The sequence below is a fragment of the Ovis aries genome, chromosome 7, assembly GCF_016772045.2.
Source record: "Ovis aries strain OAR_USU_Benz2616 breed Rambouillet chromosome 7, ARS-UI_Ramb_v3.0, whole genome shotgun sequence".
Taxonomy (NCBI): Eukaryota; Metazoa; Chordata; class Mammalia; order Artiodactyla; family Bovidae; genus Ovis; species Ovis aries.
This window is the reverse complement of record NC_056060.1, coordinates 80,319,666-80,335,960: the sequence shown is the minus strand read 5'-3', so window position 1 is coordinate 80,335,960 and position 16,295 is coordinate 80,319,666. Positions and strand designations below refer to the sequence as shown.

General features: G+C 37.5%; 1 protein-coding gene and 1 pseudogene across 2 annotated transcripts in view; both read left to right on the top strand.

Annotated features, from left to right (window-relative positions):
* MED6 (mediator complex subunit 6) overlaps positions 1-16,295 on the top strand; it is a 45,045-nt gene that overhangs the window by 2,902 nt on the left and 25,848 nt on the right. For both annotated transcript variants that reach the window (XM_060418231.1, XM_015097151.4), the window contains exons 2-7: positions 2,573-2,732; positions 3,798-3,889; positions 5,180-5,262; positions 5,560-5,668; positions 7,060-7,175; positions 15,830-15,857. In XM_060418231.1, the coding sequence (XP_060274214.1) occupies positions 2,573-2,732; positions 3,798-3,889; positions 5,180-5,262; positions 5,560-5,668; positions 7,060-7,175; positions 15,830-15,857 (588 nt within the window). The remainder of the gene's footprint in view (positions 1-2,572; positions 2,733-3,797; positions 3,890-5,179; positions 5,263-5,559; positions 5,669-7,059; positions 7,176-15,829; positions 15,858-16,295) is intronic.
* LOC121820003 (proteasome subunit alpha type-2-like) lies at positions 7,245-15,915 on the top strand (annotated as a pseudogene).

Genomic DNA, 16,295 nt, shown 5'->3' with positions numbered 1-16,295 from the left:
CCAAGTGACACTTGGAAGATTAGATGTGATACTGGCAAAAGGAACGGAGAAGAGGAAATGAATTTGGTTAGACTACCTCTTCTACAGGACAGCACTCATTGTTCTACTGCTGCTGCTACTGCTGAGTCGCTTCAGTCGTGTCCGACTCTATGCAACCCCATAGACGGCAGCCCACCAGGCTCCGCCGTCCCTGGGATTCTCCAGGCAAGAACACTGGAGTGGGTTGCCATTTCCTTCTCCAGTGCATGAAAGTGAAAAGTGAAGGTGAAGTCGCTCAGTCATGCCTGACTCCTAGTGACCCCATGGACTGCAGCCCACCAGGCTCCACCATCCATGGGATTTTCCAGGCAAAAGTACTGGAGTGGGGTGTCATTGCCTTCTCCGATTGTTCTACTAGTGGTCTCCAAATCTGTGGTATCAGTCCTGGCTTCTCTCAGAAATTCTCCTGACTCAGTATTTTGATTTTGAGGCAGCCAAGTGTAGAGGTGTGTGGGCTCTGGAGCTGAGCTGCCTGGTTTCAAATCTCAACTCTACCATTTAGTGGTTCTGTGACCTTGACGAGTTAACCTTGCTGTATTTCAGGTTTTTCTTTTGTAAACTAATATTAATAATAGTACCAATCTTGAGTTATTGGGTAAAGTAGTATCTGTACTGTTAGTGTTCAAAAGTGGTAAATACTGTTCTCTGTATTTATTTCCAGGTCATACTCACCTTACTTTTTATCTTTGACTAGTTTACTAAATGAAGAAAATATGACATAAAATTGCTGATCAGGAAACCGCCAGATGAAGAAAATTGTAGAGAGAATTTACTGAACAGTCTCTTGGATAAGATGACATTTGTAATTTTTCCTAATTCTGAGAGTCTGATTCCATATGTAAACTCAGTGTATTCAAGCCAAATTCATTACACCTTCATAAATCATTTACTGGTTCCTAAGCTCGCTGACTTTATAATTGGTCATTCGGCAAATTGTCTCTTTTCCCTCCTAAAAAATGTTTGTTTTTATCTTGCTGTATATTGCCATTGCCTTCCACTAGGCCCTCATCACCTCACGCCCATATCATTAATGCTCCATAATTGTGGAGAGGAAGAATCTATAATTATACATTTATTTGCTTTTGCAGATTATTTTTCTGCCTATGCTGAAATGATCTGTGATACTGTAATGGTTTGTCAATAACTTTTAACACCATATGGACATAGTTACTATGTAAAGGAGAAACCAGCCTCAAATTGTTCTTCTGCAGATGCTTTTGTATGATTGTTCCTAAGTAAATAAAGAAGAAAAGTGTGAGAAAGCTGCTTAAGGAAAACAACTTTAGTAACTGGACTGTAGTGTTAAAAGCTGAAAATAATGATTATCTTTAGTTGTTTTTCTTTGGAAAACCTTTCTCTTTCTGAAAATGTTTTTTCCTGGCCTGTTAAATGTTTGTTTATGGCATGGTCCATTTATGATGGGCCATCTCAGTGGTCTCTACTGATTGTTTGGTCGTTAACATGCTTCGTCTATTCTTCCTCCTTCATTTTATAGTGTGCACAGCATGTCTTACCTTTGTGTAACTGCTTTTTCAATTTGATTCGTTTTCCTCTAAATTGCTTGTCACCTTGAATTAGGTCTGACTTCTTTATAGATGCCAGAAATAATTACAGTTTAGAAGAGATTGAAGTTTTCAGTTCTGCCTCCTTCAACCAGTATTATATAGGCAGTTTGACATCCATGGCTTAACACCTAGTGGGATTTGGTACTGTCAGTGTTAATGAAACATTGTAGCTGATAACCAGTAAAAGCTCAGTTAAAGCTGTCTAGCCCTACTTTCCATGTCTGTCTTTTTCTTTTTCCATTTTGAACAATTTAAGGTTTAATTCTTTAAAATATGACATTGTATGGCTGTAATTAAGGGCATTCAACTTTTCATTTGCCCCCTTTACAACATTATGGTCTCATCTATAATAATAGCTTCCTAACTTATTTCTGTCTCTTTAATTGGAAGGTCTCAGACTAGTGGCAGTGGATGTGTTTTCTTTGGCATGAGTATTGTTTGAAAAATTTTGAATTAGTTGCCAACATTATAAAAACTCAGGATCTCCAATAAAGACTTCTCTAGATTTCAAGTCTTATAACTTCTTCACCTAGACCTTTAATCATGTATTTTTATATTTCCCTACCTTTGTATTTACATTCTCTCTGCTTGGAATTGCTTTGCTTCTCTTTTCTCCATGGTGAGCCTCTATTTATTCTTTAACATATCGTGCTAAAACTCACCTGCTAAAACCCACCTTCTCCTCACCCCAGGAAAACTCATTTCTGTTCCCTCAGGTGAGGTATTCTGCTCGCTCCACTGTGCTCCCATAACATACTTATTCACATCTTTATTGTAGTTCTTAATGTGTTGTCATTGTTTTCTTGCATACTTACCACTTCTAGTTAGACTGTGAGGGTATATAGTTTAGGATCCATGACATTCTTAGATTCATAGTGCCTCCTCTGTTATATACATAATAAATGTTTGTTGGATTGGATTTTTTTTCTCTTTTCTCATCCTTTATCATTTTGTTTCTTTTTTTGAAGATAATCTGCTGGGAATCTCTTGGGTTGACAGTTCCTGGATCCCTATTTTGAACAGTGGAAGTGTCCTGGATTATTTTTCAGAAAGAAGTAATCCTTTTTATGACAGGACATGTAATAACGAAGTGGTCAAAATGCAGAGGCTAACTTTAGAGCACTTAAAGTAAGTTATTAGTAAGAAGGTAGCATCTTTGCCAGCTACAGATTTTGTAATGAATATTTCTTTCCAGCTGTGGATCATGAAGTACAGAGTAGAAGTTTTGGAAGAACCGGAGTTTTGTTTGTACAAGTTTGACATGCAAAGGAATTATTAGTAGTCACTTGGAACCTAGGAAGTCTTTTTTTTTATAACTTCCTATATTATAGTCCATTTAAAATGCAGTAGATGTAGATGTCATTGATTTTAACAATGCAGCTCTGTTGTCCTTAACCAGGTAACTGTATTTATTATCTCCTCTACATCTAATTTAATGTCTTAAACCATAGTGCCGTTTATAGAAATTTTTTTTGTATGACAAGTAAAATTTTAGCCATACAAATACAAAGCAAGATTCTTCAGACTTCAGATGCTAAATAATTAAGAATTTATTACTGATACAAAAGTTTCTGAAACGGCTGTGTAATAGGGTTTTTCATCTGTCAGCTAAACATGGGGAGTGTGGATTCCAGGTAATTAAATTTCTGGTATTTTAAATAGCTTTTGTTGTGAGGTAAATATTTATGTTTACTGAAGCATCTTGATGTTGCTTTTAAATGTAGTATGTCAGAAGAAAATTTTTTGGAGGTGAGGATAAGGTTTGATGTTTTCTGTTTGGGTAGAATATATAGTAGAGATATATAATTAGGACAGATATAGTGTTCATGTATATTTTTATGTTTTATATATATTTGTAGATCTCTTTGTTCAGGAAGCATCATGGGTATTTTAGTTGCCTTTTTTGAAATGTAAGTTCAGTGTACTTCCATGACTGAAAGTAATCTAACGTAAGTTCATCATGAATTTTTATAGAGAAATTTTATTGTTGTTTAAAAACCAAATCTTACTTTATCTGTGCTCCACCTTCTTGGGAAAAACAGCCAGTTTTATTGAACAGCCAATTTTTAATATCACACATAGGCAGTTTATCCTATTTACAATGTTGCTCTGCGTTTATATAATAATTGAATGTTCTGCAGAATTGTTTGTAGGGCATTCATAGATCCCTGAATTTTTGCCTCCTGTTTTCAGTCAGATGGTTGGAGTGGAATACATCCTTTTACATGCTCAAGAGCCCATTCTTTTTATCATTCGGAAGCAACAGCGGCAGTCCCCTACTCAAGGTAAAATGTGTAAACTTCAGGTATTATTTTCTTCTTAAAATACCATGATATATTGACTCCTGAGCTGTATGTTCTTATGTTTTGGATTGCCTTCTGTTTTAGGGGTCTGTGGGAATCCATGTGTAGGTTTCCCATGCTTTCCCTTCTGTGAGGGGCCACACCAAGTCCACCCTCCCTCCAGTAGTGAAATGCACCCCCATGTGCATAAGATGTCTGCTCAGGGAAGACCCTTGGAGACTCTTGAGTCCAGAATTTTTACTGAGGGCTGATCGTGTAGACATCCTCTGCCTGTCAGAAGTCTAGTCTCTCAGAAGGAAATCATGTCTAATTCCTGGTAGATGCAGTTGCGCCAGATTCATAAAAGATCAGTTGAAAACCCTCATTGACACATTGAACCAGAAGTCTTTTTTGGGTTATGTTACCAAATAAAAACTTGCTTTAGAAATCGTATGGAGAGTATAGAGTTCAGACTTGATTTAGAATCAAAGAGCTAGTCACTCATTCCAGAGATGATCAGCTACATCTCCTAAATCACATGCTCTCTTCAAGACCTTTGAGAACAACCTTCACCCTGGTGTTGATTCCAGAGAATGACTTTGCTAATGAAGTTGTGTTCCAGAGTCAAGAATCCAAACTAACTTTCATAATCAAAGATCAGAGTCCCTCCCCAGGGACACAGTTTACATGATGGAAGGATTCCAGGTACAGAAGTGACCCATGATGACACCAGCCTCACTAGCAGCTGTTTTATTCCTTAGAACCTTGGACTGGAGCACAGAGCCAAGTTCAGTGCGTCTGATATCTTCATCCTGGACCCTAAATCTCTCGTGCTCTAAGGTCTTATTCCCTGAAGTGTGGTTGACTGACAGCAGCATTGGATCACTTAGGAATTTGTTAGAAATGCATTGTCCTTCCTTACTACTCAGAGTCTAATTTTAACAAGATACTCAGATGATTCAGATGATCAGTAAGTTTAAGAAGCACTGCTCCTGGAGCAAAAGTTAGCACACTTCTGTGGTGGTCCACATTACAAAGACGAAGTATTTAGGCTTTGTGGGCCTCACGGTCTCTGAGACTACTCCACTAGTGCTGTAGCAGCCTTAGATAATGATGGAAATGAAGGGGTGTGGTGATTTTTCTATATAACTTTATTTACAAAAACAGGAATTGGCAAATCCCACCTTAAGCTTTAATATGGGAAAAGGTCAAAGTTTTGTTCTCAAGGAAGTGTATTTAGCAGTTTGTGTGCATAGCTGTATTAATAAGCATTTGTTTCTCCCACTGCTTTAGTTATCCCACTGGCTGATTACTATATTATTGCTGGAGTGATCTATCAGGCCCCAGACTTGGGGTCAGTTATAAACTCTAGAGTGGTAAGTGTCTTTACATTCTTTAAACATTACAGAAAACTTCTAGCTGACCTACCTTGCTTCCAAGAATTAAACAGGAACTCTTCTCCCTTGGAATAAAGTGTTGACCATTAGAATGTCTTAAGCATTGCTTCCTGTGGGCCAGCTCCCTGTTCAAAGTATATACAACAGCCCCAGATACATAGTGATTCAGGTTCTGAAAAACAGAAGAATTACTGTCTTTGCACATGTAATACTGTAGTTACTTTGTAAATTATGGATGACTGATGAAAAGTTCAAAATTGGTTTTCCCTTTATCAGCTTACTGCAGTGCATGGCATTCAGTCAGCTTTTGATGAAGCTATGTCATACTGTCGATATCACCCTTCCAAAGGGTATTGGTGGCACTTCAAAGATCACGAAGAGCAAGGTAGGTGGGACACCTGGACCCTCCTAAAACACTTTTTGTTACTTGGAGGATGAAGCTGTTTTTCTTTCAAAAAATGGCTATCAGTGATTTCTTGGTGTGTTTTACCTCTTATAGGAAGAGCTCATAGGATGATAACATTGTCAGAGCTAGGTTTCCTGAAACTAGATGTGGTAGTCATAGCATTCCCTTAGCAACAGCAGGCATACATTTTAATCTCTTTGGTAAGTGACGTCTTTGATAAGTTGATTCAAGGTTTTAAAATATTTAGAAAACATAAGGGAAATCAATGATGAAGAAAGAGTAATGATGATATTTCCTTCTTACTTAACTCTTGAGTCATCTTGAAGCCTGGAACCTAAATCTGAGTCTTTGAACTAGGGGAGATGCTCTTAAAGCCATATCTCCAGATGATTACCAGTCTGTTTCTGATTTTTCCATATTAGCACCTGTTGTGATGCCAGGTGTAGTTTCCATAGCTGCTAATCCACTACTTGATTTGCACCATATTTTGCCGATAAAAATACTTCTAGAAACATATCCACAGCAGTATACCTATATTCTGCATTTCTCTTTAGAGAAATAGCAACTTAGGATGAATTACTATGGAAAAGGTAGCCTTGAAATAAAATTCAGACCCGTGGAATAAAGGGTCTTTGAGATGTAGTTGTATTTATTCTTGATAGTAGGTGCTGGCAACAACATTTGACTTAGGAAAGTTTGCATGAGTTGAATAAACTTCTCCCAAGAGCTCTTTCCCCTAATGAAGTATTTGAAGTAAGACTTAAATGGAACCCCTCCTTTAGAAACAACCCGCCAGCACATTGCCCTCCCAGGAAAACTCCCACACATGATTAATTTCAGAATTTCTCTTGTAAGTTCTTTTCTCTCTTCATGATCTTTTGTTGTCTGGTTTGTCCTGATTTTTAGTGGATTATAGTCTTCATAGTTGAGTATGGTAACTAAAGTTTATGAAAATTACATTTTCCATTTGTGCCTATTAGGTTTTGTGGGAAAAACAAATTTAATACACTTAAAGTAAATATAAGATAATTTCACACATAATCAAAATGTGTTAGATAATTATGGAAAATGTAGCCTTAAAGTTTTTCATAATTAAATAATTATGAAAAGGTAAGAACAGTGTCTGTCCATGCTAAAATTGAAATATCTTTAAAAGATATGTCAGCTTTATAAATGTTAGAATTTTAACCTCATTTCAGAGTTTCAGTGCTTCTGTCCTTATGCTATGTTTAATGTATTCGGGGGGATTGCCTTTGGAATAGCAGCCATTAAAAAAATGAAATTTGAATATATTTGTGGCAGACAAAGATTTGTAAAATATAAGGCATCAAAGTAATTAGTGTTTTGATTTGGACTTCATATTTTAATAGATAAAGTCAAACCTAAAGTCAAAAGGAAAGAAGAACCAAGCTCTATTTTCCAGAGACAGCGTGTGGATGCTTTGCTTCTAGATCTTAGGCAAAAATTTCCACCCAAATTTGTGCAGGTAATGAGAATGCATGTGGTTAATTTTGATTCAACACTTTTTCTGACATTTTAATTTTTAAGTAAGAACTGTTTCGGATGTGATCTAAACATATTGATTTCCTCATTAGTTAAAAACTCTGAATCAAAAGAAAGTTTTTCAAGGACTTAATGGGAGAAATGGGTAAAGGGAATCTAATTAATACTGTTCTGTGCTCTTAAAGTTTAATTCCTCATGGAATCCTCACATTCTGTGAGGCCTGCTTATAGATAATATATTCAGAAGGTTGCCGAAAGTGTTGGTAACAAAACTGGAATTTGGAACTCATGCTGTCACTCTGTATGCTACCTTCTAGCCTGAATATAGTGGATATTTAAGTCGTTAAATTAGAGAATAGTTTAAACTTTTGTAACACAATAGCACATTTGATGACAAATGGAGGAGACAAGAGTAAAAATAAATAGGCTTATGTCATACTGGTGTTGAAATTGAAATGAATTCTCTTATGTTATTCTGGGTATTCCAACAGCAATAGCAGGTCTATTGAATGAGCTTGGGCAGAGAAGTAGGTGTGAAATGGAATGTGTGAACATGTTATTCTCATGATTTGTCTCAGCTCTTATTTGTCTTTACAGGATTGTATACACACAAGGTCATAGATGGGCTTCCCTCATAGCTCAGTTGGTAAAGAATTGGCTTGCAATGCAGGAGACCTGGGTTCTATCCCAGGTCAGGAAGATCCCCTGGTGAAGGAAATGGCAACCCACTCCAGTATTCTTGCCTGGAGAATCCTATGGACAGAGGAGCCTGGTGGGCTACAGTCCATAGGGTAGCAAGAGTCGGATACAACTTAGATACTTAGACTTAAGGTCATAGATACTGTTTTTCTTGTTGAGGGCCTATTTAAGAGATTTTCAAGGGTAGTTTCTGATTGAGATTTTTCACACCCTGAGATGACTTTAGAACAGACCTCCCCTTCCCCCTTCGTTGACTCTACTGGATGAAATGTGGTGTTGGAATGGTGATACGGTACTGAAGGGAGCAGAGGCTCAGTTGGAACTCAAAGTCAGTTTAGGGAAATCTCATTAATTACACTTGAAGATGAAACAGTGTCTGTTGAATAAATAAATCAGTGAATTACAGCTGTATGTAAGACAATGAGTAGTGACTACAGAGTGTAAGAGATTAGGTGTGGTTGACCATTCATTCTGTGAGTACATAATACATACTAGGAATGTTGGAGGCAGAACATCTAGACCCACACAGTACAATAGACCCTCAGCACATGTGACTATTGTGCATTTGAAACACACCTAGTCCATATTGAGTTGTGATATGTGTGGAAGACATACTGGGTTCAAGGACTTAGTACGTAAGAATATGTATAAAATGTCTAGTTTAAAAATACTGGTTATATGTCTAGGACACTATTTGAAATACATTTGGTTAAAAATATTAAAGTTCATCTGTTTCTGAAAATGTGACTACTAGAAAATCTAAAATTACATATATAGTTGCATTTGTGGCTCACTTTTTTTTTTTTGGCATTGTTGATTTAGAAAAGGGAAATGGAAAATGCAAAACAAGAAACATGAAAATGATGAAAATATACTCAGAAACCAAGAAAATCCCTTGTTTGTTCTTTTGCTAATTTCCTGAGGTGAAAAGTTATGTTTTCTGAGATCTTTCCTTCTTTTTAATGAAGGGTTTTATCACTGTAAACGTCCCTCTTAGTACTTCTTTTGCTGTCCTGTAAGTTCTGATATGTTATGTTTTCAATTTCATTTCTCTCCATATAATTTCTGATTCTCCTTTTTTATTCCTTCTTTGGCCTATTGGTTGTTCCGGAGTGTGTTGTTTAACTTCCACTGATAGAGACTAGAAAAATAATAGAAAAGAATCAATGGTACACCAGAAACTAACACAACATTTTAAATCAACTATACTTCAATTTAGAAAACAAGCAAACAATAAAAAGGCAAAGGAACTAAGAGCTGGTGTTTTCAAAAGATAAATTGACTAAATTTTAGCTAGACTAACAAAAAAGACTCAAATAAAATTTGAGACATTACTACTGAAGCCACAGAAATAAAATGATCATAAGAGACTACTGTAAACAGTTTATATGCCAAGAAATTGGATAACCTATAAGAAATTCCTTGGTACATGACCTACCAAAGACTGACTCATTAAGAAATAGAAAATCCGAACAGACCAATAATGAGTAAGGAGACTGAATCAGTAATCTTAAACCTCTCAACAAAGAAAAGTCCAAGAAGAGATGACTTCATGGGTGAATTCTACCAAACATTTAAAGAGAATTAACACCATTCTCAGACTCTTCAAAAAAACTGAAGAGGAGCAAACACTTCCAGATTCATTTTATGAAGCCAGCATTGCTCTGATACCAAAGACACAGACACTACAAGACAAGAAAACTGCAGACCAATATTCCTAGTAAAAATAGGTATAAAAATTCTCAATGAAATACTAGCAAATTAAGTACAGTAGCCCATTAAGAGGATCATATATCATGATCAAGTGGGATTTATCCCTGGGATGCAGAGATAGTTGAACAAACCAAAATCAATCATTATAGTACACTACATTATCAGGATGAAGAATAAAAATCCCACAATCATCTCAATAGATGCAGAAGAAGCAGCTGGGAAAATTCAGTATCCTGTTACAATGAAAACAAAGGTATGAAAGGAACATACCTCAACATAATAAAAGCCATTTGTAACAGACCCACAGCTATCATATTCAGTCGTGAAGAACAAAGCATTTTCTCTTAGGATGAAAAACAAGACAAAGATCACATTCTCCATACTTCTATTCAACACAGTATTAGAAGGCCTAGCTAGAGAAATTAGGCAACAAAGAAATAAAGGGATTCAAATAGGAAAGGAGTAAAATTGTCTGCTTGCATAGCATAACCTATGGCTCCATTAAAAAACTGTTGGAACCAATACATGAATTCAGTGAAGTTTCAGGATATAGAATCAATACCCCAAAATCAGTTGCATGTCTGTATACTAACAACAAACTATCAGTAAAAATAGCAAGAAAATTCCATATAAAATAACATCAAACAACACTCGGGTATAAACTTTTTATTATCAACTTTATTGAGATATAACTGGTGTACAGTGTAGTGTAAGTTTAACATGTACAACTTGTGGATTTGATACACTTATATATTGCAAAATGATTTCCGCCATAGCATAAGTTTTACTCTCTTGTTCAGTTACTCAGTCATGTCTGACTCTTTGCAACCCCGTGGACTGCAGCACGCCAGACTTCCCTGTCCTTCATTGTCTCCTGGAGTTTGTTCAAACTCTTGTCCATTGAATCAGTGATGCCATCCAACCATCTCATCCTCTGTTGTCCCCTTCTTCTCCCGCCTTCAGTCTTTTGCTGCATCAGGATCTTTTCCAGTGAGTCAGCTCTTCACGTCAGGTGGCCAAAGTATTGGAGCTTCAGCTTCAGCATCTTCCTAATGAATGTTCAGAGTTGATTTCCTTTAGAATTGATTGGTTTGATCTCCTTACTCTTAGCAACTTTCAAATATATACTGCAGTAATATTAGCAGTAATCACCAAGTTGCACATTAGATTCCCAGACCTTATTTCATCTTTTACCTTTGACCAGCATCTCTCCATTTTCCCCACTCCCTCAACCACTGGCGGGAGCCACTCTGTTCTCTCTGAGTTTAAATATTTTAGATTTCCACATATAAATGATACCGTATTTGGCTTTCTCTGTCTGACTTATTCAACACTTAGTATAATGCTCTTTCAGTTCATCTGTTTTTTCACAAATGGGAGGATATCCTTTCTCGCAGCTGAATAATATTCCAGTGTGTGTGTGTATCACAGAAGGCTCTCTCTCACACACACACACATCACATCTTTATCCTTTCTGTTGACAGATGTATAGGTGGTTTTCTGTATCTTAACTTTTGTGAATAATGCTTCAGTGAAAGTGGAAATGCAGGTATCTGTTCAAGAATTTGTGTTTATTCCCTTTGAATATATAACCAGAAATGGGATTGCTGGGTCATATGATAGTCCTGTTATTTTTAGGGGAACTTCCATACAGTTTTCTATAGTAGCTATACTAGATTTCCACCACTAGTGCACAAGTGTTCCTCCCCTCCTTTTTTTTTTTTAAATATTCTCACCAGTTGTCTTTTTCTTTTTTTAATTGGAGTGTCATTGCTTCACAGTGCTGTGTTGGATGATTAGTGATGTTGAGCACTTTTCATGTATCTGTTGGCCATCTGTGTCTTTTTGGAAAAATACCTATTCAGGTCCTCTGCCCAGTTTTTAACTGAGTTGTTTGTTTTATGCTGTTAACTTGTATGAGTTCTTCATATATATTGTGGATATTAACTTCTTATCAGATACGAGATTTGCAAATATTTCCTTCCATTTTGTAGATTGCCTTTTCATTTTGTTGATGATTCACTTTGCTGTGCAGAAGCTCTTTGGTTTGATGTATATAGTCCCACTTGTTTATGTTTGCTTTTGGTGTCATACCCAAAAAGTCATCACCAAGACTAATGTCAAGGAACTTACTGTCTATTCTTTTGGGAGTTTTATGATTTCAGGTCTTACATTCAGGTCTTTAATCCATTTGAGTTAATTTTTGTGTGTGGTATAAATTGACCATATAAACATGGGTTTATTTCTGGGCTCTCTATTTTGTTCCATTGCTCTGTATCTGTTTTTATTCCAATACCATACTGTTTTGGTTTCTGTGGCTTTGTAATATAGTTTGAAATCTGAGTTATCTGTACTCCCACATTTGTAATTATTGTGAATATTTTAGCATTATTCACAATAGCCAAAATCTGGAAGCAGCCATAATGTCCATCAACAGATGAATGGATAAAGAAACTGGGATAAGGCCTTTGGGTAAAGATGGCAGAGCATGGTTACAGCTTTTCACTGACAACATTCAGCCTGTCTGGGAAACTTGTCCAGATAGATTATGCTTTGGCTGCTACAGCTGGAGGAGCTCCTTCAGTGGGAATTAAAGCTGCAAATGGCATGGTCTTGGCAACTGAGGAGAAACAAATCCATTCTGTATGATGAGTGAAGTGTCCATAAAGTGGAACCATCACCAGGCATATAGGTTTGGTGTATAGTGGCATGGGCCCAGATTACAGGATGCTTGTGCACAGAGCTTGAAAACTAGCTCCACAGTACTATTTTGTTTACCAAGAACCCATTCCCACAGCTCAGCTGGTCCAGAGAGTAGCTTCCGTGATGCAGGAATACACCCAGTCAGGTGGTGTTCACCCATTTGGAGTTTCTTTACTTATCTGTGGTTGGAATGAGGGATGGCCATATTTATTTCAGTCAGATCCATTTGGAGCTTACTTTGTGTGGAAAGCCACAGCAATGGGAAAGAACTATGTGAATGGGAAAACTTTCCTTGAGAAAAGATACAGTGAAGATCTGGAACTTGAAGATGCCATTCATACAGTCATATTAACCCTAAAGGAAAGCTTTGAAGGGCAGATGACAGAAGGTAATATAGAAGTTGGAATCTGCAACGAAGCTGGATTTAGGAGGCTTACCCCAATTGAAGTTAAGGATTATTTGGAAGCATCTGCTTGCAATGCAGGAGACCCGGGTTCGAACCCTGGGTTGGGAAGATCCCCTGGAGAAGGCAGTGGCAACCCACTCCAGTACTCTTGCCTGGAAAATCCCATGGACGAAGGAGCCTGGTAGGCTACAGTCCATGGGGTTGCAAAGAGTCAGACATGACTGAGCAACTTCACTTATTGCATAATAATGCAAATAATTAAGTGACTGAAAATCCAGAACTTCAGATAACTTCTCTACTTAAACATGTTTAAAGTATCTTTTGTTTTGCAGACTTTTTGCATACTTATTTCTACATTGTTTGATGGACTGATATTTTTTATAACTCATAATAAACTCTTAAATTAACTTCCAAAAAAAAAAACCTGTGGGATAGACATACAGTTAAATATTATTCAGTCTTAGAAAAAGAAGGAAATTGTACTATTTGTGATACCATGGATGAACCTGGGAGATAATTGTCCCAAGTGAGATAAGTCAGTCACCAAAGGATGAATACTGTATGGTTTCCCTTATATGAGGTATCCAAAGTATTCGATAGTCGGACTTACAGGTGTAGAAAACATTATAGTGGTTTCCAGAGGATGAAGGAAGAGGAAAATAAGGAGTTGTAAAAAGGATGTAGTTACAGCTCTATAAAGATGAATAAGTTGTAGAGATAGGCTGTATAACATACTGCTTATAGTTGACAATATGGTGTTGTGCATTTAAAAACTTGCTAAGAGGGTGGATCTCATGTTGAGTGTTCTTCAGTGCACACACACAAACACACAGAACTCCAAACTAAAGGAGCAAAAGGAATCTTGGAGGTGATGGATATATTTATTACCTTGATTGTGATGATGGTATCACAGTATATGTATGTCCAGACTCACCAAGTTGTGTATATCAAATCTGTGCCGTGTTTTTGCATGTCAGTTATACTGCAGTGTAGTTGTAAAAAAAAAAAAAGAACCAGAAAATACTCTGAAGTTTGATTACTTTTACATGTTTTATGAAGGAAAGAGTGGTGAAATATGAGACTTAAAAATTGGATTAAAGTCATATTTAGAAGAACTTTATATGCTCCACAAAGGAGTTTATTATTAACTCTATAGTCCAGTGTTGTCACTATTTTAAACCCATAACCCAAGAGTCATACGGGATATACTCTTTTGTTTAAACAGTGAAAACGCAGCAATGTTTGTGATGTTTCTGCCCTAGGAAGTCTGTTAGAGACTTGGTGCCCAGGTTTCGGGAGGTTTTTCAGGCGCCCTTTACCTAACACGTGGGCTTCTCGGGTGGCACTAGTGGTAAAGAACCTGCCTGTGAATGCATGAGACATGAGATGTGGGTTCAGTCCCTGGGTTGGGAAGATACCCTGGAGAACGGCCTGGCAACCCACTCCAGTGTTCATACCTGGAGGATCCCATGGGCAGAGGAGCCTGGCGGGCTATAATTCATAGAGTGGCTCAGAGTTGGACACAACTGAAGGGACTTAGCACCCACGCACCTAGCACATACCAAAATTCCACCACACTCTTTGAAGGAAGCAAAAACAGCGTTGTAAATACAGTCTAGGCATAATTAACTGCCGTTATCAGTTAGGAAATGGTGGGAACCCTCCTGAAATCCAAGTTTCCAGATACCATTAGAGGCCAACCTTGCAAGTTGCCCTTTTAAGGATTGAAGCCTCAGGCCTTCTGTGTTAACCTTTTCTGTACAGTGGGTAATAATGGGGAATTCAGTTTTGGGCTTATTAAGTGTAGTGGTTCCCAGAACTTGTAGTTGGAGTGGGTTGGTAGGCAGTGGACAGCCTGACTCTGGAGCACGTGATAACAGAAAATTTTGAAGCCTTTATTCGTAGGAATAGAAAAGAAAGCTTAGGGAGGGCATGTAAATTCAGAAGGAAATTCAGAAAACAAACAGAGGTATTGCCAACTGCCAAGTCACTTCAGTCGTGTCCGACTCTGTGCGACCCCATAGACGGCAGCCCACCAGGCTCCCCTGTCCCTGGGATTCTCCAGGCAAGAACACTGGAGTGGGTTGCCATTTCCTTCTCCAATGCATGAAAGTGAAAAGTGAAAGTGAAGTCACTCAGTCGTGTCCGACTCTTAGTGACCCCATGGACTGCAGCCTACCACGCTCCTCCGCCCATGGGATTTTCCAGGCAAGAGTACTGGAGTGGGGTGCCATTGCCTTCTCCGAAATAGAGGCATTAAGTGTTCTAAAGAACACTTTTATTCTGAGATGACAGGGAAGTATAGAGAAGTATTTTTCATGTATGTATGTCTGCATGTAAAAGTATTATAAGTTTGAAGGTAGGTAGAAGGGAGAGAGTTTGGGATGTTCACACCTTCCTTGGCTGATGGTGAAGGGTAGGTTGTGAGCCTTGAGGATGAAGGAGCAGGGGAGGAGGAAAATGATTTAAAGCATTTAAATTGGGTAGTGAGATCCCAGAGGTGACAGGGCCCACTCAAGTAAAAGAATTGCTGTGCTGAATGAAGGATCTGACCTTGTTCCTGACTCCTAGTGCCCCCGTCATTTTTTCCTGCAGTTTGATTTCTAATAGTGCCCTCACTCAACAGAAGTCTCATATTCAGAGAAAAATACCTCTATTTCTTTACTTCCAATACCTGCCAACTTTAAAAATCAGTCATCCAGATTTCATTCCGCTTGTTTCCCCTAAGCAAGTAAGTCTATGGAGTTTTGAAAAGCTTCATTATTCCCTCTCATTGGATTCTCCTTAGCTACTTTTTAAAAATATTGTAGCCTCAGTGCAGACACAAAGGACTTTGTTGATGTTCAAGGTTTTTCTCTTTTTAAAACCTTTGATTCTTTTGTTCTAGTTTTACATTTGTGTCTTTTTGGAACTGGGGGATAAGAAGTAGAAAATAAGTTTACTTTTTATGGTACATGGATAGTAGTTCTTCTTCATGAAGTCATTTATAATATAATTTGCATGCAAGTATAATTTTAATGAAAATTATGAAGTCAAGAAGAAGAAAGCTTTGCTAATGTTCCCTGTTTTTTTTTCTCCTTTTCCTCCACCTCCCTCCCCTATTCTTAAAATTACAGCAAAAGTCTGGAGAAAAGCCTGTCCCAGGTATGGTTCATCTGATAATTCTTATTAAACTTGAAATAATAATAACTACAACATGTGAGATGAATGGTCATTTTGTCCTTTTAGACTTTCTAATGGTAATTTGTTACTCCTAACCTTTAATTTGCTTTGCCAAATGGCCAAAAGATGGTGCTTTTGTGGTAATTATAGTAATATTTAAAAGATGAATTAGAGTGGGATGAATAGGTATTGAGGATGTGTGGAAAAGCGGAGGTGATCTGAGGTTGTATCATAATTTGCTTGTATTACCAGGTTTTGGGTTTTACCAGGTAAAATGAGTTGGTTCTTAAACATCTGCCTGATGAAACAGCTAAATCTAGAACATGGGATAAGTAGTTTAAATGAATTTGAGAGTCTGAACCATTCATGTTAACCATTGTCTAAACTGGTCTCATCCCTCCACCCACCATCCCCTCCAAA